Source organism: Hyaena hyaena, unplaced genomic scaffold (assembly GCF_003009895.1).
Source record: "Hyaena hyaena isolate Hyena2069 unplaced genomic scaffold, ASM300989v1 scaffold_82, whole genome shotgun sequence".
Taxonomy (NCBI): Eukaryota; Metazoa; Chordata; class Mammalia; order Carnivora; family Hyaenidae; genus Hyaena; species Hyaena hyaena.
The window spans coordinates 3473791-3498367 of NW_024080713.1; the positions used below are offsets into that span (position 1 = coordinate 3473791).

A 24577-nucleotide genomic window follows, 5' to 3' on the forward strand; every position below is an offset into this window, starting at 1 on the left:
AGACATTGTACAATGCAAAAAGATGTTTTTATTACAGCATGGGGACAAGACCCATGGGCAGAAAGAGCTGCATTATGATTGTGAGGAGTGACTGATTATATAGGGTTTTCCATCCTATGGAGGTGAAGGTAATGTTAGGGTTCCAGGAAAGCCCTATAGGAATCTGTAGGTCTCTGGAGATTTATTATTGTGTTATTCTTGCAAATCATTAAGACAGTTAACAAACTGTAGTGGAATTTCGTGTCCTATGTGGCTGTGATCTTATCAACTGACCATTTGTTTTTCCCTTGCCTTTGTTCTTAGGCAGTTACTAGTGCCTGAGGAATGTTATATATCCCACTTTAAGTAGGGGGAAAGGGGAGAGTTGTGGGGTGTCAGCTCGTGTTTGGCTTTCAGCTTGCTTTTTGTTTTCTCATCATTTCCCCCCCCCCCCCCGAACAACCTGACCCTTAAATCTTTAAGATTGTTGGAGGAAGAAGGTCTCATCTTTGTAGCATTGTCCTGTTGAATAGGGGCATATAGATGTCTCTACCTATGGGCCAACATTGTTCAGTTGGGGAACATATAGGCAAGTTACGAAAGGCAGAGGTAGCTGGGTCCACTGTGGACAGCAAAGAAGTATCTCTGTGGTTGGTAATGAAGATCTTCATTGTCATTTGAAGAGGAGTTTGGGATCTTCTACAGGTTCACAAGAGTGAGAAGGCATGTCAGTTTGCTCATCGGTTTTCTGTGAAGGATGTACAGGTTTTATTCTAGATATGAGCCCAGGAAGAGTGTCCCTCTAACTGTACTGCAGTGGGAGTACGTAATATGACCCAATATAGACCCTTCTATTTTTTGAAATAAGTTTATTTATTTTGAGAGAGAGAGAGAGAACAATTGCATGTGTCTGTGCATGAACAGGGGAGGGGCAGAGACAGAGGGAGACAGAGAATCCCAATCAGGCTCTGCGAGGACAGCGCAGAGCCTGACCTAGGACTCGATCTCACAAACTGTGAGATCATGACCTGAGCTGAAATCAGGAGTCAGCACTCATCCAAGTCCCCCAGGGGGCCCCTGAACCTTTCCATTTTGGATATAAGGCCACTGATGTATTAGACTTCCAATATTTTAAATAAATCACATCTCTGGGGCTTAAGTGAGATGGACTTCCAGTTATAGTTAAATCAGATTTCAGGAGCATGTGATCAGTGAAACTTAGCATAATGAATACTTAATATTCATTAAGTAACTTATGAATTAAACCAGCCTTGAGTGAAAAATAAGTATTAGAACCTTCATCCAATAACTGGTCCATTGTATGGAATGGTCTTCTATATAACAACTCAAAGGGCTGAGTCCTAGAGGTTGTATTCGAGCAGTCCTCATCCTGAGACGTCCTACTGGTAAGAGAATATCACAGTTTTCTTGGGTCTCCAGACTAAGCTTAGCAAGGTGTCGTTTTAAAGTATAACGAGCTTTCTCCTCCTTTCCAGAGGATTGTGGATGCCAGGCTGAATGTAGAAAATATTTCATTTTTAAAGCTTCTACTACTTGTTATTTGTGCAGTAACATAAGGACTATTATCGCTTTGGAGGGATTGTGGAAGGGCAAATCTAGGAATAATTTCTTGCAACAAAACTTGGGTGACTTTTGAGGCTCTTTCAGTTTTAAATGGAAAGTCCTCGATCTATCCAGTGAAAATCTCAACAGACCCTAATAGAAACAGCTAGCCTTTGCACAGAGGCATTTGTGTGAACTCAAGTTGCCAGTCCTCTCCAGATATATTCCATGCCTTTCCACTGGCTTCAAAAGGGAAGGAGGGGGCACCCGGGTGGCTCAGTTGGTTAAGCAGCCGACTTCGGCTCAGGTCATGATCTCACGGTTTGTGGGTTCGAGCCCCGCGTCGGGCTCTGTGCTGACAGCCAGCTCAGAGCCTGGAGCCTGTTTCAGATTCTGTGTCTCCCTCTCTCTCTGACCCTCCCCTTCTCACACTGTCTCTCTCTCTCAGAAATAAATTAAAAAAAAATGTCAGAAGGGAAGGGGGTATGGACTGCGCCTTCCAGATTTACTTGTACACAGACAGTACAGGATTGGCAGACTTGTTTTATTGTAGTTGTTAAATTCATTCCATCAAATATATTTTTAACTCAACGTTTTAAAGCATTTTTGCCCAAATGAGTAGCCTGATGTAAATCCTATATTACCTTCCATTGGTTATTTTTGGGTATAAAGATTTTCCCCTCATTATTAATAAGCCAGTTCTGTGTGTTTGTTTTCAGTACCCTTGTTCCTGGGCTATATGAATTTCTTGGTCTGAATAGACCTTAGCTTGCCTTTTGTTCTCTCATCAACTTGATGGAAAAGTTGAGGGGAAAAGGAGGGATTTAGGATCTTGTGAGGCTTCTACCTTGTTTGACTGAATAGATCACACCTTGAATCAAGATAGTTGATGCTAGAGGATGTACAGGTTTGGAGAAAGCAGAGATGTCCTATAAATCATTGGGTAAGTGGGTCTGGAATGCAAGAGAACAAAACTAAATTGGAAACCTAAATTTGGATATCATTAGCATTTTGGAAGTTGTTGAAGCCTTGGGTGCGGATAAGCTCAAGTAGCCTGGGTGCCAGAGTAAGAAGAGAAGCGGTCCAAGTTAGGAATTCTGGTAATGCCAAGATTTAAGGGGCAGGAAAAGAACAGAGCTTGGGAGGGAGACTGGAAATGCTACTGAAGAATGCACACTTTATGAGGAATATCGTTTGGCTCAGAAGGGGGGGGGGACACTGATCATCAGTGGTGTTCTTACTAAAGACAAGGATGCAGAGGAAAGGAGCATTGACTTAGTTCAGCCTTGCCCGAGGGATAAGACTAGAAATCCTATGAAGTGACTTCAGGTCACCATAAAGACTTCCTAGAGGAACTACCTAGAAATAGAAGAGCTTCCTGAGGAGGCAGTAGGTCCCTGTGGCTAAATGCACTGAACACTAGTTGATCACTTGGTAGGGACTCTGTAGAAGGGATTCAGGCATCAGGGGACTGATTGTACCAACTGGGCCTTTAAAGTTTTTCCAAGTCCTGAGACCCTATGATGTTGTGTCTTTAAGGTGGGAGGTATTCGTCAATTTTCCTTTCCCTCTATCCTCCGTAACAGAGCTGTTGCTTCTAGAATTAGCTATACTCCCCAGAACACATTTATACTTTCAATCTGGACATCTTTCCAGAAATCTTCAACCTGTCCTACATTTAGGCAGAACTTCCTTTCATAAGCCTTGTTCCAAACTAAGTTCTTTTGGAACTTTTTTTCCAAAAGAATTACTCATAATTCTATTATTCTGGGAATAAAAATCCATGTTAATATAATTCATTTATTACCCTGTATCGCAAGTGGAGCTCAAAAAATCTATCGGCCTTCATTCTCCAGATTAGGAATTCTGATATTGTCTGCTCTGATGTGGACCCTTTTCCTTCCTTTTGTCGGAAACTGTCTAGGCTCTTTTTGTTATCCTTGAAGTGTGGCCACCAGAATTGCATCATTCTAGGTATGTGGATGCCCCACTGTTTCATATATGATGGGTACATTTTACTTTCCATATAATCATCATCATTATGATCATCATCATCAACAAAAAAACTGTTTCTCAGGGACTTATTTACTGTAATGCTATTTTCATTGCCTGAGTCACCCAGACAATTGAGAAATACAGTACAGTTGTACGTACTGTGAGCAAGTACTCCTCTGTCCTATAATACACTTACAGGAAAATTGTGAGTTTATCATTGATAGCTTTGTCTGACAATAGCCCCAGGATTGTTTATCCCATAAATTCTTATAAAACCCTTATAAAAACTTGACTCCAGCAACGATCTTTTTCTTCATGTTAAAAAAAAAAAAGCTTTAGGTTACCGAGTGTACTCCGTAGTTTCCTTCATTTCTGCTTTTATCATTTTGGATTTCTAATCTCCATATTCATTCTTTGTATCCATACATTCTTGAATTACATTTTTATACAGTGAATCACGTTATAGTCTAGCTTCTGCTTCTACTCTGAAAGCCATGGGCAGAGACTGTCAAATAATGGCATTCTTTTAGAAAAAACCCCACAGTACAATGCTTATGAGGTTATATCATGGCCCTGTGACTACTGTTATGCTCTTGGAGACCCATAACACAGCTATTCCTCTGGTCCTTGACTTAGGTTATAATGACATTCTATTGTCTCCTCAGGATTCTTTGTCTTTGGCCTGTCACCTCGGTCTTTGGTTTAGTTCTGGTTAGGTTAGGTTCTCTTACTATACCCCACTTGGAGTGGTAAGTTCAGCACACTTTCCTACTTGTTGGTATGCTGGTTATAACCTCTACAAAGCTCAGATGATTGTTTTTTAAGGTCTTTACCCCATTTTATGGAACTCTTCTCATTTGGTATTACATTTTTAGTGGAACTGGAAACTTCTTCCATGTTTAGGTAGTCTATGAAATCTTCCCCGTACGAAGTGAATATTTCTGCAAGATTGATGGGTTGTTGGCCAATGGACTGTGCATTCCTTAAGAGATGGAATTCACCTCTGTGTGCCTCAGCATCTAGCCCAGCATCTGCTAATTAGTAGGCACCAAACTAACCTTTGGATGAATGATTGAGGGAGAGTTAAAGTAAACCCTGAGAAAGACCAGGTCTTCTAGAGTCCTTTTTGTTTGTCTAAGCTTGAGCATATAGCATTTAAAAAGTTAGCAGTAGAAGTAGAGTTGGTATTTTTCATAACTGGTCATCAGAATTGCCCAGGGCAAGGCAGTGGAGCTTAACAAAAGTACAGACTCCTGTATTGATTCCTTGAATTGGAATACCTAGAGGAAGACCAGGAATCTTTATTTTTCATAACAGGACCAGTTACAATGCAGCTAGTTTGCACTGAACCAGATAACCTCTAATTCCTTTTCAACAATAACATTCTTTGGTTCAAATATTAACTAGCTGATATGAAACTTTTTTTTTTACACTAAACTCCTTCTGTTTTCTCTTTTTGTCATTCTCATTCAGGGTCTGCTGAGCCAGTCCGTGATCTCTTCAGCAGAGAAGCTCCCCTCCCGAGGCTCTAAGCATTTGAGGCTCACACCTGTTCCCCATGTGGATGAGATGACCTCATCAGCTCTGGTCAATATTAATCCCTTTACACCAGAGTCCTATAGAAAACAATTCCTTCAATCCAATGGCAAGAGGAAAACCCGAGGAGATCTGTAAGTGTACTGTTGCCTCTGACTTTTGAGAACTGATCTTACTATGGTCAAGTAGAAGGGAGAGTGTGAAAGTAAGATTAGGAACGAGAACTCTATTTGAATGCAGTTGATAACATGTTCACACATCCCCTCCTTCCTAAATGTTAATGCTGGTTTGTGACCTGCTTTTGCCCCAGAGATTCTAGCATATCCCCATTCTGAAGCGTACTGTATGGGGCCTTCTCTATAAAAGAATAGGGCAGAATAAGCAGTAGACGGCTGGCTTCCACCGGCAGATTGAATGAGCTACAGAATTCCATTCAGGTGGTCTCCTCTGGTTAACAGAAGGCTAGCCCTGGGGAAGGTGTAGCTCACCCTTTAAGGAGTAGACTGCTGCTTCAAGTCTAGCTTGTGTGACTCCGAGCTGTAGAGCAAGGATTTGAACTTCTCTGCAGGTGATGGCAGATGGGCTAATGAGAAAAAGATAGTGTTGCTTCTGGAGGTGCCAAGAATGGAAAGCCTAACTGCATGCTCCACAAGGCCACTGAATGCTAGAAATTGTCCAAATAAGGATTGGGCCCATTGCTAAGGGACATTTCTTTGCCAAGTCTCTTCGATGCTGCTTTTTTACAGAGTGGAAATGCCTCTAAAATGGGCCAGTCATTTGTGTTCACATGTACTCAGCTAAATAAATGCACACCTAACCATGTGAAGTTTGCAGAGCATTCAATATTAGGTTGAGTTGTTTCTTTTGGAATCAGTGACTCTGTATTAATCAGCTTTGTGGCCAGAATAGGTTTTCTCTATACTATCACCTGGATCTTAAGTAAATAGGACTTTAGCACAAGTACCCAGGTCCACTCTTGTTACCCAGAATTGGTTTTGGCTCTTGAGGATTCTTTGCAGGCCATCACAACTAATGGATTCACCTCTCACTGCAGCTAGCCAGAAAGGACCATTAATTTGAATTTCCTGCAATGAAAGTGGGGATGCTCGAGCAAAAGCTCTTAGTGCTTCTGTAAGAGTACGTTTCTCCCTTCCTTATTGTGGTGTTATTATTTTATGAAGTATTAGAATGTATTATTAGACTTAAGTCACAAGGGTCCAGCATCAATTTGCTTCCATGAGTGTCACATCCTCCCCCATTTGCCATTTCTACCCTGTACTTCCACAGAAGAAAAATTTGGAGCTGGCTATGTAGAAACTGAAATCTTGCTTAGAGATCCCGAGTGCTCAGACCAAAGAGAATGTCTGTCAGAGGCTTCAGCTTATTGCAAAGTCACTGACAATCTCTTAGCCAGTGTGAGAGCTTATTCTGCTACGCTGATTGTCTGCCTGTGAACCTAGTGCAAAGCCAGGTTCAGGGGAGATAGGTGTTGAAGGGGAAGTGAGGCAGGAAAAGAGTGCTCAGTTTCACTTGTTCTGTGTGCTCTCACCTCCACTTTTCAGTGCTGCTCTGTTTGCCTTGAACCCCACTCCTGCCCCTCAGCTGATTCCTACTCATTCTTGGAAACTTAGCTAGGAAACACATTCTCTTTTGGGAAAGACTTTTACTCTTGAAATAATGATTTGGGTGTTGCCTCTAGTATCCCTTGATGTCTTGTTCTTATTCTTTCCTAGTGTCTTACATTGACATTTTCTATTTACCCCTGTCCCCAAATATAAACTGAAGGGGAGAAGGAATGGTCTTATTTACACTTACAGTCCCAAAACCTAGTAGAGTATCAAGCTCTATACTGCTAAGCCTACACTGATACCACTTCTTTTTGTTATTCTTTTAAGTGAGGAAGCTGGTCGAGGGGAAGGTGATGTAGATCAAGGGCTGCCAGCCAAGGTGAGCATAGTTCTCTGTTCCTGCTGTCATGACTTGGTCACTTCATCTTACCACCTCTCTTCTTCTCTCTCTCTCTCTCTCTCCCTCCCTTCCCCCCCCTCCCTATCCCAAGCTTCATAGATTTACAAATGTACCTTGCAACTGAATTTATCTGCACTCTCATCAGGGTCTATATTCTTTGCTAGTTAGTACTTCATCAGACAGTGTCTGACCTGCATATTGCTGAGTCATTACCTTGGAGCATTTTTAAATTAATGGCTACTGCTTCTATCTTTGATTTGGGGAAAAATTCTATATTCGTGGGTAGAGAAGCAAAGTGAAGGGAATTCAAGATATGAAGGCCCCCAAATTGAAAAACACGACAGAGAAAAATGGCATAAAGCTGGAAGTTTAAATGTAAAATTTTAGCTCTTAAATGTGTCCATTCGTATTGATTTTTAAATAGTGTTCACAATCTTTGTAGCATTCCTCATTTGATAACCTAGCCTAAGAAAGTAATACTATAAATATTATCACCAGAGATGAGTACTGCAGCTTTAACTGTAATAGCAAAAAAAAAAAAAAAAAAATTAAAACACAAAACCCTACTAAATGTCCAATAATTAAAGAATGGCCAAATAAATTACAATTTACAGTACAATTTTAAATTGCCACTAAGATGTTTATAATATGACAACATGCCTATGTTCACTATTCAGTATACAAAAGGGGGAGGGCCTGAGGTTGGGGACTGATGTGGATGGTGAGCTGGCTTATTTTGGTGTCTGATATGAGGCTGGGAAGGTGTAGTGGATGAGCAATTGGTAGAAGGCTTTCAGGCCTCTGTCCAGAAGTTTGGCTTCCTTGTGGGAGATAATTAGGTGTGTCTGATTCTATGGTATCATTTTGCAGAAATGATTACTATTTTTTATTATAAAATTTGTTACTATTTGAAGCGATGGAGAGAGAGCTGGTAGCTGTGGAAACTCCAGGCAGGGAGAAAACCGAACTTGAGATTGGCCAAGGGCAATGAAAATTCTAGATCTGGATTATGAAGGCTGATTGGTATTGGATGTTGACGTGAATAGGTATTAGGAGTCAAGATGGTTTAAACTCAAAGATAGATGAAAAAATTCTTGCTAATGGGGACATTGAGAAATGATGACTTCATGGAAATAAATCAATTTGGATTGAGAGTCATATAAACTTGTGGAGACTTCTGTCTTTTTAGCTACCATTTACTGAGAATTTAGTGTGCTTGACCTTGAACTAAGTTACACACGTGCACACATGCACATTTTCTCATGTGATACTTATAAGAACCTAGAGGAGTAGTTGCTATCATGCTCCCTTTACTTTAGATGAGAAACCTAATAAAGGAGTTCAGTGATGTGTCTGGGGTTATTTACCAGCTGGGCAATGGATGACATTGCTAAGCTATACTTGAGCTCTACCTAGGCTTGTAAGCTAAGATAATCAATTTGATAATTTTGTTCTCCAGACTAAGATTTTTGAGGAGGTAAAGTGAACACGCATAAGCTTCTTTACTTTGAGATGAAAACATTAGCATCCAGAGTGTGAGACAAGTAGACAGGAGTCAGAGGGTGGTGTCCTTCCCACCCTCCTTAAAATGTTCTACCCAGATCCCCGCCATTCTTTCAGCTGAGGATAGTAGCTCTTGCTGTGAGCAGGTATGTCACCTCTAAAAACATATTGAGAAGAAGGATATCCCAGACAGAAGAAACAACATAGAAAAAAACCTAGCCTATTAAAAAAGCCAGTATATCACTCATAGGTGGAATTTAAGATACAAAACAAATGAACACAAGGGAAGGGAAGCAAAAATAATATAAAAACAGGGAGGGAGACAAAACATAAGAGACTCTTAAATACAGAGAGCAAACTGAAGGTTGCTGGAGTAATTGTGGGTGAAGGGATGGGCTAAATGGGCAAGGGGCATTAAGGAGGACACTTGATGGGGGTGCCTGGGTGGCTCAGTCAGTTGAGCATCCAAGTTCAGCTCAGGTCATGATCTCACAGTTTGTGAGTTTGAGTCCTGTGTTGGGCCCTGGGCCCTGTGCTGACAGCTTGATCAGAGCCTGGAGCCTGCTTCAGATTCTGTGTCTCCTTCTCTCTCTGCCCTTCCTGTGCTTGAGCTCTGTCTGTCTCTGTCTCAAAAATAAATAAATAAATAAATAAATAAATAAATAAATAAATAGTGACATAGAATCCAATAGATTTGTTTTGAAAGTCTTTTTGAAAACTTAGAGAGGGACACCTGGGTGGCTCAGTTGGTTAAGTGTCAGACTTTGGCTCAGGTCATGATCTCCTGGTTTGTGAGTTCAAGCCCCATGTCGGGCTTTGTGCTGACAGCCTGGAGCCTGGAGCCTTCTTCAGATTCTGTGTCTCCCTCTCTCTCTGCCCCTCCCCTGATCATTCTCTGTTGCTCTCTGTCTCTCAAAAATAAACGTTAAAAAATTCTTTGAAAAAAAAGAAAACTTAGAGAAACTTAGGAATATGCCTAAAATTTATTGCTCATATGTTAAAAAGAATTATTTTAATTTTTTAATAAAATATTTCAGAGATGTGTTCTCCGAGAAACCAACATGGCTTCCCGCTATGAAAAAGAATTCTTGGAGGTAGAAAAAATTGGAGTTGGCGAATTCGGTACAGTCTACAAGTGTATTAAGAGGCTGGATGGATGTGTTTATGCAATAAAACGTTCCATGAAACCTTTTGCAGGATCATCAAATGAGTAAGTACCTTTGAAATGTACTAGAAGTGTAAACTTGGATTTGGAAAATTGTTTCTTGTTAAAACACTTCATTTTATTTGTTTGTTTATAGACAGAGACAGCATAAGTGGGGGATGGGAAGAGAGAGGGTGGGCAGAGAATCCTAAGCAGGCTCCAGGCTGCCAGCACAGAGCCCCATGAGATCACAACCTGAACCAAAACCAAGAATCAGACACTTAATTGACAGAGCCATCCAGGCGCCCCAGTACATTTTACATAACGGCACTGATGTCATTAAAAAACCCATTGCTACCCCCTCCATTGTATATGGTTCCACAATTTATAGCTTTTCTGAATTTCCAAGTCAGAGATAAGTTATTCCCTAAAATGTATCATGATCATTTGGGAACAATCATGTTGTGTTTTTTCATTGTTCTTGAGGCTTTTACTACTGGTCTTCCTGCTTTTCCTTTAATGAATAGATTTATGGAATGATTTTCATCCTGTTTCATTCATTAGAAATATTGCCAAGTAGGAAGTTAATGTTAACTCATCAGTTATCTCCACTTTGTATTAATAATGGATTCATTACTGAATTCATTATGACTACTGAAATAATGTTTTGAAGACTACAAGTGAGGAGAAATGAAGAGAAATTTAAATTTTGTTCTCAGAACTAACTGCTCAGCAATTCTTCCTTTTACAAGGAAAACCCATATTTTCAGATTCAGCCAAAGCTTTTTGTGAACTGTAGGGATGTAATGCTTAATTTGTTAAATCTGAAATTAAGGGCCTTAGAATTCTTCATTTTCATACTGAAATTCATCAAGTACTACATTCTACTTTTTTCTGTTAGATTTCCTATTCCATAATGAATATGAATAATGACAGTCCCCAAGACTGTAGTCCCTGTGACTATATCATATTGGTTGAGTGTAATAGTGACTCTAGTCACTGTCTAGCCTTCACAGAGAAGATAGAGGACCCATCACACAATATCCTCCATCAAGTCTATGGTGGCCCTCTTGTTAAGCCCATCGACATTTTAAAAATTGTGATCTAGTGAAGTTAAGACTCGAAGCATGTCTGCCATTAATATAGTAACAAGCTAAGACTCTTCTTTATATATGCCATGTTCAATGAAACGAAAAACATAGATTTTGGTACCGGCAAGACCAAGTAGACCAATAGGTCTACTATTGCCAGCTTGACTTTGGGCCAGTCACTGAGCTTTCTAAAGCCTTCATCTTTGCCACTATATCTGAGTAGTTATGAAAATTAAATGAGGTAAAATAGTAAGCAAGTAGTGAGCACTCAATAAAATTCTTCCACTGTTAATAATGCCTCATATCATGGAATGCTTGAGTGGCTCAGTCAGTTAAACGTCCGACCTCGGCTCAAATAGTGATCTTCACAGTTTGTGGGTTCAAGCCCCACGTTGAGCTCTGTGCTGACAGAGCAGAGCCTGGATGGAGCTTGCTTTGGATTCTGTGTCTCCCTCTCTCTCTGCCCTCCCCTGCTTCCTCTCTCTCTCTCTTAAAAATAAATAAACATTGAAAAACATAATGCTTTGGGCGCCTGGGTGGCTTAGCTGGTTAAGCGTCCGACTTTCGCTTGGGTCATGATCTAGCGGTTCGTGGGTTCGAGCCCCGCGTCGGGCTCTGTGCTGACTGCCAGCTCAGAGCCTGGNAGCCCCGCGTCGGGCTCTGTGCTGACTGCCAGCTCAGAGCCTGGAGCCTGTTTCAGTCTGTGACTCCCTCTCTCTCTGACCCTCCCCTGCTCACACTGTCTCTCTCTCTCTCTCCTAGAAATAAAACATTTAAAAAAAAAACATAATGCCTCATATATAGGCATATATATATATAAACATATAAATAAAGACAAGTCTTTAAAAAAATTTGCATGTCTATTAATTCATTTTTCTTGATGCTCTTCTGTCTGTTAGGAGTTTGGCTTTGCATGAAGTTTATGCTCATGCAGTACTTGGGCATCACCCCCACGTAGTACGTTACTACTCTGCATGGGCAGAAGATGACCACATGATCATTCAGAATGAATACTGCAACGGTAAGTATGAGGACTCCTAGCACTGGAGAGGAAGATGAACTTTCAAGTCCCCAGGAAAAAAATCTTTGTCTCCCCCTTGTAGTACATGCCTTACAGTCCTACCTAAAAGGTCTATACTACAGTTTTTCTTGGAAGCAGAGAGCTGGAGACACAGAGTTGCACTGAAAAGGAATTTCGGGTTTACACTTGTTCATATTTTTTTCAGAGCTGATGTGTGACTGACACACAGAAGTGACTAATCCCCTCACACTTTACTCAATACTTAGCAAACTTTGACGGTTTGAATGGTAAATCATCCTCCTACATTTGCTAGGTATTCTAGGATGAGCAAGTCATAGTCTTTACCATTTTGGGGAAGTGGTGGTAAATGTACACAGCTGACTTTTGATTAATTTTCAAGTGGATTCCTGAATTTGGGGATTATTGCCCTTGAGGTTTAGTGTTCTCACCAGAGTGGGGGCATGGGGTGAGTGCTGGGAATGAAACACAGTGACTTCAGATTATTCTAGTAGGTCTTTTAGGACCATACATACACAAATAACTGGTCAAACTTTTTTTCTGGGCTACTTAAATCGCAAAATGTAGTCCTTTGGTCTGACATAATTTCTAATCTAAGGGGGTGACATAGCAGTATTGTTACATATTATTCTCAGAAATAGTTTTCATCAAAATGTTCAGTGGTAAAATAGGAAAATGCTCCTAAATTAAATAGAAGCTAGCTGTCCTTCTACAAGTGGTGATCTTCATTCAGGCCGTGGTGGTATTGGATAGTGGCACCCCTCCCCAGCCCCCTCCCCCCCAACAACATGTACACCTACACTGAAGTTTCTCTAATAGCACAGTTTTTGAGTAATTTTAGTAGCCACCAGATAGCCCTGGGTATGTAAGCGCAGCCTGACTTTTGAGGACCGTGACAACGCTTCATCATTATATCTACAAGTGGGTTAAGTAAACAATATTATGAAACACCAGAAACACAGAAAATGGTACACATATGCAAACAAATGATTTGGCATTTCCCTTATTGTGTCCTCAGATCCTGATTTCCTTATAGTCTTAACTGTGAACTTTTTTTTTTTCCCTTTAATATGCTCACCTAAATCCTTTTCTCTAATAGTCTCTTTAGGATAAAAAAAAATGGACCCTTTCCTTGTGATGGAGAGGTTGAGACTTTTCTTAATCTTCTCTTCCTAATTCCTCTTTACTGTAACCTGAGATTCCCTATTCTTCCTCCTCCCATCCCCCGATTGGCTTTATTTTCTTGACTTTCAACTACTAGCAAAGATAATATCAAGAAATAAAAGTTAACCAAGGAAGTCAAACAAAACAAACTTAACCTGATTTAGGGCATTGTAAAGATTTCAAATGTTCAAAAAGAATAAGATGGAGGGATAGTTCCTGTTACAAGTCCATCTTCTAGTTCTCTGCAACATTTGAATACCTTCTACAGGCTGTCCTTCTATTAGGTTCTAGAGTGAGCTATACTATAAGGTGAGATAAGATCCGTCCTTCCGGGAGCTTTTTCCACTTGCTCGGTCACCGTGCAGACACCTGAGACCATTCAGTGCCAAACCAGGTGGTACGGCTGTGGACAAAAAGCATTCAGAGAAGACGAATATGAGCAAGAGGCAGCACAGTGTGGTGGAATGGGCCTGAGCTTTAATGGCAGGCAGAGGTGGGTCTAAAACCCAGGTCTGCTGCATGCCAGCTATGTGGTCTCTGGGAAGTCAATCCCGCTGAGTAAAGAGCTAGTACTATCTACTTAGGAGGTAGTAATACTTCCTATTTTGAGAAATAGGAACAATCTATGTCAAATGCTAGCACGGTGTCCATATCTGATACAGAGTCAGAACTCAGCAATAGCTGTTATTAGAGCAGCCCAAGAAAATCTCATAAAGGAGGTAAGACTTGAAAGATACCTTGTAGAAGGATTACCAGAGTTTAAGGAAGAGGAGAGAAGACCTCTATAAGAGGAACAGCCAGCGGGCAAAGAACATGGCATTGGGAATGGGTCTGACCTAGTGGATGGTAAGGACTGAGGTGACCCTATAACAGGAAATAGGATTAGCAAAGTCAAGTGTGGGAGGAGTACAGAGGGCTTTTGGATGTTGCCAGGCAGCAGGTTTTGAAGAAGATGTGATAGATTCGGAGGAATCATTCTGTTTGCCGTGGTGGTCCACTAACCTCACTGTACTTGCCAAGTAAAATGGGATTCTGATTTACCTAAATGTAATTCACCTACATGGCTTTCACATGTGAAGTGATCATGGACAATAAAGCATGCCCTTATACTTGCCTTGTTTGTAGTTACGGATAATGCATGTTCAGACTTTGCCCTGTGGCTCGAAATAAAGGAGAGCTAAGTCCAAAGTATTTGTAAGGTAGCAGAGTAGCCAGTGCCTGATTCCTTACACTCCTTCCTCCCTCAGTCCCCCTCTCTCCCTTTTTCTCCCCATGCCTGCCACCTTTACCCTGTCCCCCCAGCCTCTCACAGCAGTCGGCCTAGAACATGTAGAGTTATGGTTTGACTCAGATGATAAATTAGATGATTTAGATAATTGACATCATAACTAGTAGTGACCAGCAGTTAACTGATTTCCCCTACTGTCCCTCCTGAGCTCTAAATCAATCAAATGTCCCTTAAGCTGCCCTCACCCTTGCTGAGATCCCCTACACGTCACCTCTGGGCCAGCCTCTGAAATCTGCAGGCTTTCCAGCAGTAGATCAGTGGTGCAACCACCAGGCTTCCAAACGATTTGGGATGGAACAATTAACCTCTCCCTAGAGGCAGTATTTCCTTGTGACTTCTGTCACTGAATTTTCACAGCGCATGCTCCCCTTGTTCTAGTGATGTGGCATCCAGAAGTCTGCACCATCTGTGGAACACCATATACTGGTTACATTCTCCCAACAAACAAGGAATAACTTAACCGGCAGGAAAACATGCTTGTGTTGTAGAGAGCAACATAAAATCAAGATTGTGAGAATACAAATGTATGAACAGAATATCCTCTTGGTCTGCTGTTTACATTTTAGTGTTGGAAGGCATTTGCTATTTGTTTCAGTGTCTGTCAGGACTCCTAAGCAGACAGAAAAAACATAGATCTATTTTTCTTAAGTTTCCTTTTTCCCTCTGCCAAGTGGGGTAAGTGTCTTTATTTTATCTGAAGAAGAGAATTCGGCAACTCGTCTCACAAAGATGGTTTGAGAAGAGCTGTCAGGAGCTGGTCATTTCCTCCTAGGGCACAACCTTGGTGGTTATAGTATCATCTCCAGGTAGCATCTTGGGTTATGGAGTTAAGGCTCCAGTATATCTGAGATTAGTAGCAACGAAGTTTATAGTTCACTCAGTACTGCCCTGTCTACACACACAGATTTCCTCAATACTGTTTGGCCAAGAACAGTTAATTATGCTCTTCAATAAGAGGGAGACCATTGGCTTTAGCTGTAGCAAAATAAAGATATTCTAATACCTTTGTGTAAATGCTTTTCAGTAACTTTTACTATTGTTAATTATTATTTGGCTAACTTTAATATTACCTGCAGGGCTTCTAAGTAATTAAAAGTGCTGCTAGCACTGGTCTAACTACCCTTACTAAATACCTGTAGCTCTTAGTAATCAGAAATATCTCTGTTTATAATCTAGAAGACCATATGAAAAGGTTCCTATGTACCCCTAGGGTGCTTCTTTCTTTCCATATCTTTTATGGGCTCCTTGTCTTTGTCTTTCCTTTCCCTCTGTTGCCAGGATAGACCTTCAGTTCAGAATATGTAGATTGCATGCAAGACGTTGAGAAAGTGAAGATGGTTAAGATGGGGGTCTTGGAAGAACACCCAGTCTAGTGGGGAAATGAATTCCAGTGGACATGGGGGCCTTGGATGCAGGCTTCCTTCTCCTTGCCACACCTCACAACTTCATCTACAAACAGACTTGAGGTGACGGTTTCTAATAAGCTTCAACATACTCTTCCTTTCTATCTATGGTCAGCTATAGAACATAGAATCTTTTTTTAAGAAGATTCCTAGAAAAAAGACGCACCCTTTACTTTAGCCCTCTTTGTGTTTCTGAAAAGGGCTGAAATTCTTCTTCTTTCTGAACTGAATTATTTTAACATGACAGATCAGGCTTTAAACTGAATACTACTTAGGAGACTTTAATAGGGATTTCCTAAAAAATACCATTAGCGTCTTAGATCCTGCTGTTCTCACACATACGTGAGGGCTGGAGCTCTAACTGCCAGGGAGACCCAGGACTCTCTAATTTGACTGAAGAGGCTGCCAATGAATGCAAATTAGTGAAACGAAGGGTTTAGAAGCATTCTAATACCTTAGAACGGGAGGCAAACAAGATCAGGGGTCACATGAGTCCAGGCCTTATTTTTTGCTGATAACAATGATAAGTCTATAGTTGATGTGCAAATACTGTGGCTTAAATAGGATTTAGATGTATGTTGAAGTTAAACTTGGAGCCCATTACATTAAAGTTACTAGTGGCCTATAATGACTAGCTGGACACTGAACTAATCATCAATGCCAAGGGGCGCCTGGCAAGTGGCTTAGTCGGTTAAGCATCCAACTTTCGCTTAGGTCATGATCTCATGGTTCATGGGTTCGAGCCCCGCGTCGGGCTCTGTGCTGACTGCCAGCTCAGAGCCTGGAGCCTGTTTCAGTCTGTGACTCCCTCTCTCTCTGACCCTCCCCTGCTCACGCCGTCTCTATCTCTCTCTCCTAGAAATAAATAAAACATTAAAAAAAAAATCATCGATGCCAATAGTAACTATTTGTCCAGGCCTCATTGGCCTTCGGCTTAATAATCAGGTCACACTTTTAAAACATTAGTTGGTGCATACTCAAGGCAATAGAACTACATACTGGATACCTGGGGTATGCCATTTTATTTTTTTCTTTAAAAATCCTGTAATTCTTTCCAATATGTCTGTGGTATACACGGAAAAGGAGTAGATATTACTGTGTTTTGTAAACAATCTAGATGTGTTGGACTGAACTCATTCACAAGGAATTTATTGAATATTTACTATGCTTCCTTCTATTAAGATTCATACCTTTTCTCCATTCTGTGGGGGCTGCTCTCTGTTTGTTCCTAGGTGGGAGTTTGCAGGCTGCTATATCTGAAAACACTAAGTCTGGCAATCATTTCCATGAGCCGAAACTCAAGGACATCCTTCTGCAGATTTCCCTTGGCCTGAAGTACATCCACAACTCTGGGATGGTGCACTTGGATATCAAACCTAGTCAGTATGGCTCCCCTCTGCTCCTGCCCCTTTGGCTGGATTTAGTTCTTTCCCCACTGTCACAGTTGGTGCCTGTGTACCTACTAAGTGTTGAAGATGCTGTTTGCTGGCAAAATCACTTTCTTTCATGTGTTTCCCTGAAAATTTTAGTTAAACAGCTTAATCCATTTCTCCCCTAGGGCCAGGGGACACAGAGAGAGAAAAGACTCTTCCCAGGTAGTAAAGCATGAAGTATGAAAGTATGAAAACATTGGCTACATCCTGAATGTGTTTGACTACTGCTGTACATACTCATTCTAATTCAGCACTGACTAAAGTGAACAGAAATGAATGGTTTTGGCACTCAATAATGTGAAATTCAGGGAAATGTTACCATTTTGGGGGGCTTCTTTCTTTGTTTTGAGGCCACCAGTCTTTTCAGAGGATGGGGTGTGTCTGAGGCCAGTTTCACTTAACATAGGTATTCTTAACTACTGAGCTGTTCAGAGATTCCATGGAAGATAAGAAACCTTGGTAGTCTTGTTACACATACTCAGAAGAGGAGGAAAGGGGGGTGGCCAGAATGTCAAATACAGAAAAGACTCTTTGGGAGTAATAAAGCTTAGGAGTCATTACTTACATCAATTCTGTATTTATTTAGGCAACATCTTCATTTGTCATAAGATGCAAAGTGATTCTCCTGTAGCCCCAGAAGAGATTGAAAATGAAGCTGATTGGTTTCTCTCTGCCAGTGTGATGTATAAAATTGGTGAGACTGCCTTAAACCCTGCCCTGTATATTATCAACCTATAAAATTTATACTGACTCTCATTTATTCCAGTTTTAAAGACATGCTTTTAAAGGGCTTTCTTTCCTTCTTCTTCTTCCTCCCCCCCCCCCCCACTTTTTTTAGGTGACTTAGGTCATGTGACCTCAATAAGCGATCCGAAAGTAGAGGAGGGAGATAGTCGCTTCCTGGCTAATGAGATTTTACAAGAGGTAAAAATCAGGGAAATAGAAGGTATTTTATAATTCATTGAATCCTTTGACTCTCAAATGAAGGTTCGCAGAGCAAGAAATGAAAAGTATATGTTTATAATTAAAATTTACATTATCTCTTTTCCTATTCAGAATTGAGAGTAAGGATAAGAGAGAAACTTCTCAAAAGAAAAAAAAAAGGCATGAGCAAAGCTGGTTCAATTATGGATTAATCACTATTTTTACTGTTCTTTATAAAGGTCTTTTACTGTTTCTAATCTTTCTTAGAATTCCTAAACTCATGACTTTCCTAGTAGTAAACAGAAGCCTTTATTGGTTCAACCCATCGTTATCAGGCTATCATCCTTTTGACAGTACCACCAGCTCTGGTGAAATGACCTTTGGTTATTGTCTACCTTCTAGGATGTCTGCAGAGTCAGGGCTAGGAAGGATTTCACTCCTTCCAAGATGATTATATCTGCGACCAGCTAAGCTATGCTTGGAGTCTTTATGAGCCTGAAAGAACAAACTCGAATTAAGATAAACTCTCCAGGGCACAGCAGTGTGAATCAGGTGGATTTGCACCATATCTTCTGTCTTCTCTAGAAATAAACAACTAGAAAGAGCAGATGTGACTTTGCCCATTGTGTCTGTTTAAGCTCCTATCCACCTATCCAGTGAACCTCTCTTACCAGTTGTTTTAAGTCTAGACTCAATACACTTAGCAAACTGACTGACTTTCCTGTCTTCTGTTTTGAAGGATTATCAGCACCTTCCCAAAGCAGACATATTTGCCTTGGGATTAACAATTGCAGTGGCTGCTGGAGCAGAGTCGTTACCCACCAATGGTGCCATGTGGCATCATATCCGTGCGGGCAACCTTCCGGACATTCCTCAGGAGCTCTCAGAGAAATTATGCATTCTACTCAAGGTGGTATCTCTTATGAGATGAAGAGAAGATACAATTGTCTATTTTTTTAAAAATGTAATGGCAAGGAGGTGGGGAAAAGGGAAAGGAGATGCTGGTAGTGCCATTGGTGGAGGAAAAAAGGAATCATGATCCCAAAGCCCAGAAAAGACCTAGGATAGATCAAAAGCTTCTTAAGGAAACTTAGAGGTTATCATAAAGCCTTTTATATTTTAGTTTAATATCCTGTTACATTTTTTCTCTGCCCTTCCCAATAACCCTGTTAAGGTGGGCAACTTAGGAAACCAAGGCTTAGAGCAGTTCCTGGACTTGTATTCTCACCTTTGATAATTGATTAACTCTAAAATCAAACTTGGTCTTTTTGCTTTTATTTTAGGGTTTTAACTATTGCCATTGGTAGTGGTGATACTATGAAAAATATTTGAATTTGGGGTATACAGAAGAAAACATAAGCTACTTTATTGATGAATAATGGACACCACCACCAATCATAAGCACTATTGGGAAAAGGCATAATGTCAGTTCAGGAATTTATGTGTTCCTTGAACTCAATGATATCTGAGTATGTGTAGAGACAAGGAAAGGAAGCTCTTATGTTGAAACAGAGGTTTCAACAAAATACACTGTTGAGAAGCTTAGAATTATACTAAGAAAACAAAATGTACTTACTTCATAGCTTAAAGAACAGGATTGGTTAGAATTCCTAAAACAGCTTTAGAGACACCTACTCTTGGGGACTAAATCTGAGTTTCATAGTTTGCCTGAAAACTTGAGATTTAATTACAAAGTTGTCCTTCTTCCAAGAAGGCAAACCGTTGCTCACAGTGGACTTGAGTGCATAGCCTAATCATCTACTCTATGTATAAGCTGCTCTTAGATTTAGTTTATACATACTGAATACTTTAGTGCTGGCCCAGTGTGCTAATAATACATGTACGTTAATTCATGTAATTCTCACAATACTCCAGTAGGTGAATATTGTTCTTCCCAATATCAAAAAATGGAAAAGGAGTTTCTGCAAAGTTAAGTGATTTGCTCAAGGCTAGTTAGTAAATGGGGGAACTGGCTCTGAACATCGGTCCCCAAATGGAAGGTTCAGTGTTTTATCCATTATACAATATTGATATTTGCTATAAATAATTAGCTATTTTCTACTGTATTTAAGCAATTTTAGTTTACAGACACCCTCTACCTGAAGATGAATGCTGTAGGAATACTGTCATGGTGGGGTGGCCTTAGTTTTAAGTGAAAAGGAGCATGTTGTGGTATAAAGAAAACAACTAGGAGTTCGGTGACCTGGGTTTTAGTCTTGGTCTTGTCAATAAGTTGGACAAGCCACTTTTTATCTCAGAACCTCAGTGTCTTCCATTTAAAATTAAGGCGTTAGACAAGTTAATCACCCAACCAGCTCTAAAATAGGATACTTAAAGGCAAGTCAAAGGTGTGGATGACTGATGGCAGAGTGTAGGGAGGATGCTCCCATCCTTGGTGGAGCTAAGTTTTCACTTCTTTCTTCCCCCCTCAAAATTAAAAGCAGAGTTTCACAAAGCTCCCCAGCAGAGGTTGGGGCAGAGCTGGCTTGGGTGGGGAGATTCTCCCAGCAGTGAAGCTTCTATTTCCTTCCTTTTGGTCCAATGTTAACAGAACATGATCCACCCTGACCCAAGGGAGAGACCTTCTGCAGCAGCTCTGGCCAGAAGTCGAGTTCTCCGGCCCTCCCTTGGGAAAGCAGAAGAGCTCCAGCATCAGCTTAACTTGGAAAAGTTCAAGACTGCCACACTGGAAAGGTAGAGGTGTTTTTGAGTAAGCTCTAGGCCCAATGTGGGGCTTGAACTCACAATCCTGAGATTGAGACTTGCACGGGCATCCCTGAAAAGATAGATTCTGGATGCTGGAGTTTAGAAAACATCTATTTGTGTACTATTTACAGTGATATGACTGGTCTGGTGTGTCTTCTCTGTGGACTCAAGTGGAACCCAACATTAGAATACAAAAGCCCCTCTTCACAAAGATATGAGCAGCATGAGGCCCTTTGCAGCATGGGGCTGGGAGACTCTGTGATTAGACTCCTTGAAAGAGAAAATTCTCATTAATGCAAAGGAAGCAAAGTGAGGAATATAAGGAAATACAGCCAGCAAAGAATACTTAGTGGGATTCTGTGTGATAACAGGGGTTCAACTAACTGGAGAATGATCACCCAGTGCAAGAGAACTATAGTTAAAGTCGGAAGAGACCCATTTAAGAAATCCATTACATTTCAAGGGCAGGTAGACACACTGTCTTGGTACATGTTTAGAAGAAGAGGTATTTTTCCAACCCAAATGAAGCAGTCCAATCACGTATTCATGTAAGCTTGTATTCATGCATGCATTCATTAGTAAATCTATTCTTTCATTAAATAAATGGAAATTAATTAGATAGGATGGGGTTGGTATAAAGGTCGGGCACTGATGTTTGAGCAGAGTTCTGAAGGCATTTTTAAGTGATTATTACATACAGTATGCACTGCTGGAAATATAAAAGATGAAAAATGGTCCTTTTTAAAAATAAACGTAGAAGTCCAACTTCTTTTGGATATACAATCCATCTAGAAATGATTAGCCTAGGGGCGTCTGGGTGGTTCAATTGGTTAAGCATCCAACTTCGGCTCAGGTCATGATCTCACAGTTCGTGGGTTCAAGCCCCACGTTGGGCTCTGTGCTGACAGCCAGCTCAGAGCCTAGAGCCTGGAGCCTGTTTCAGATTCTGTATCTCCCTCTCTCTCTGACCCTCCCCTGCTCATGCTGTCTCTCTCTCAGAAATAAATAAAACATTAAAAAAAAAAAAAGAAATGATTAGCCTAAAAAATCCCCCACATGACTTTTTGGCAATGAGTTGTGAAGACACCAAGCCTTTAGTCAGGGATTCTTCCTAATAAGCAACTTGATATTTTTTTGCTCTTGTTTTGGATCCCATTTTCCCAGCTAATAAACATAATAAAACTACTTCTATTCCTATAATATATATATATGTATACATACACACATATGTTTGTGTTCTGTGTGTAAGTGTAGTGTGCACATTCTGTGAAACCAGCTGTGGAGGCATAGAGGACTGTCATCAGACATCAAAGTAATGGGGACCTACCACATAGATGGGGCAGATGACTTTTTGAAATTGTCTAGACCAGGGACTGGCAAGCTTTTCTGGAAAGAGCTGGAGAGTGAATATTTTATGCTTTGTGGGCCATATTATCTTTGTTGCAGTGACTCAGCTCTGTTGTAGTAACATGAAAGCAGCCATAGACAATATGTATAAACAGGTGGACATGGCTGAGTTCTAACAAACAGGTGTGGGCCAGATTTGACCCATGGGTTGTGCTTCACACACCCCTGCAGCTTTCGTATACAGCCAGTAGAGTTGTTTCCTTATTTAACATTTATTTTTCATGTTTCACTTTTTTCCTTTTTTTGTTTTAATTCCAGTTAGTTAACCTACAGTAGTCTATAATAGTTTCAGGTGTACAATATAAGTAATTTAACACTTCCATACGTCATCCTGTGCTCATTGAGACAAGTGCACTACTTAACCCCCATAATCTATTTAACCCATTCCCCTACCACCTGATAACTATCAGTTATCTATATTTAAGAGTCTGTTTCTTGGTTTGTCTCTCTCTCTCTCTTATTTTTTCCCTTTGCTTGTTTGTTGTGTTTCTTAAATTCCACATGAGTGAAATCAGACAGTATTTGTCTTTTTATGACTGACTTTTTTCAATTAGCATTATACCATTGAGCTCCATCCATATCATTGCAAATGGCAAGATTTCATTCTTTCTTATGGCTGAATAATATTCATATATATAGATATAGATATATACACACCCCTTTGAATTAGTGTTCTTGTATTCTTTGGGTAAATATCTACTAATGCAATTACTGAGCCATAAGGTAGTTCTATTTTTAACTTTTTGAGGAACCTCCATACTGTGTTCCAGAGTGGCTGCACCAGTTTGCATTCTCACCAACAGTGCAAGAAAGTACTTTTTTCTCCACATCCTCGCCAACATTTGTTGTTTCATGTGTTTTTGATTTTAGCCATTCTGACAGGTGTAGGTGATGTCTCATTGTAGGTTTGATTTGCATTTCCCTGATAAGTGATGATGAGCATGTTTTCATGAATCTCTTGGCCATCTGGATGTCTTCTTTGGAGAAATGTCTGTTCATGTCTTCTGCTCATTTTTAATGGGATTATTTGGTTTTTTTGGATGCTGACTCCTATTATATATTTTGGAAATGTATAAATCCTTTATTAGATATGTAATTTGCAAATATCTTCTCCTGTTCAGTAGGTTGCCTTTCAGTTTTGTTGATTGTTTCCTTTACTGTACACATGCTTTTTATTTTGATGAAGTCCCAACAGTTTATTTTTGCTTTTGTTTACTTTGTTCCTAGTAAGAAGTTGCTATGGCTGACGTCAAAAAAGTTACTGCCTGTGTTCTCTTCTAGGATTGGTAGGATTTCAGGTCTCACATTTAGATCTTTAATCCATTTTGAATTTATTTTTGTATCTGGTGTAAGAAAGTGGTCCAGTTTCATTCTTTTGCATGTTGCTGTCTAGTTTTCTCAAATACCATTTGAAGATGCTATCTTTTTCCCATTGGATATTCCTTCCTGCTTTGTTGAAGATTAATTGACCACATAATTGTGGGTTTATTTCTGGATTTTCTATTCTGTTCCATTGACCTATGTGCCTATTTTTATTGCTGGTACCATGCTGTTTTAATTACTAACAGTTTGGTAATATAACTTGAAATCTGAAATTGTGATGCTTCCAGTTTTGCTCTTCTTTTTCAAGGTTGCTTTGGCTATTTGGGGTCTTTTGTGGTTCCATACAAATCTTAGGATTCTCAGTTCTAGTTCTGTGAAAAATGTGAAATATTTAATAAGATTTGTTCTTTCAATCCGTGAGCATGGAATGCGTTTCCATTCCATTTCTCTGTGTAGTCCTCCATTTCTTTCATCAGCGTTTTACAGTTTTCAGAGTAAAGATCTTTCATCCCTTCAGTTAGGTTTATTCCTAGGTATCTTATGGTTTTGATGCAGTTATAAATAGGATCAATTCCTTGATTTCTCTTTTTGCTGGTTCATTGTTGGTGTATAGGAACGTGACAACTTTCTGCATATTGACTTTGTATCTTGTGACTTCACTGACTTCGTTTATCAGTTCTGGTAGGTTTTTTTGTTTGTTTGTTTTGGTGGAGTCCTTCAGGTTTTCTGTATAGAGTATCATGTCATATGCAAATAGTGAAAGTTTTACTTCTTCCTTATGGTTTGGATTCCTTTTACTTCTTTTTGTTGTCTGATTGCTGTGGCTAGGACTTCCTCTACTATGTTAAATAAATGGTGAGAGTGGACCTCCTTGTTTGTTCCTGATCTTACAGGGAAAGCTCTCAGATTTTCCCCATTAAGGATGATGTTAGCTGTGGTTTTTCACTGATGGCCTTTATTATGTTGAGATATATTTCCTCTAAACTTACTTTGTTGAGGATTTTTATCATGAATGGATGTTGTACTTTGTCAAGTGCTTTTTCTGCATTTACTGGAAGGATCATATTGTACTTATCCTTTCTCTTACTGATGTAATATATCTCACTGATTG

At 40.1% G+C, this 24577-nt stretch overlaps 1 protein-coding gene across 1 annotated transcript in view; it reads left to right on the forward strand.

Moving 5' to 3' along the window:
- WEE2 (WEE2 oocyte meiosis inhibiting kinase) overlaps positions 1 to 24577 on the forward strand; it is a 28016-nt gene that overhangs the window by 2844 nt on the left and 595 nt on the right. The window contains exons 2-10 of the mRNA XM_039234048.1: positions 5011 to 5207; positions 6969 to 7020; positions 9582 to 9754; positions 11679 to 11800; positions 16906 to 17052; positions 17693 to 17800; positions 17945 to 18030; positions 18770 to 18940; positions 20582 to 20724. Coding sequence (XP_039089979.1) covers positions 5011 to 5207; positions 6969 to 7020; positions 9582 to 9754; positions 11679 to 11800; positions 16906 to 17052; positions 17693 to 17800; positions 17945 to 18030; positions 18770 to 18940; positions 20582 to 20724 — 1199 coding nt within the window. The remainder of the gene's footprint in view (positions 1 to 5010; positions 5208 to 6968; positions 7021 to 9581; positions 9755 to 11678; positions 11801 to 16905; positions 17053 to 17692; positions 17801 to 17944; positions 18031 to 18769; positions 18941 to 20581; positions 20725 to 24577) is intronic.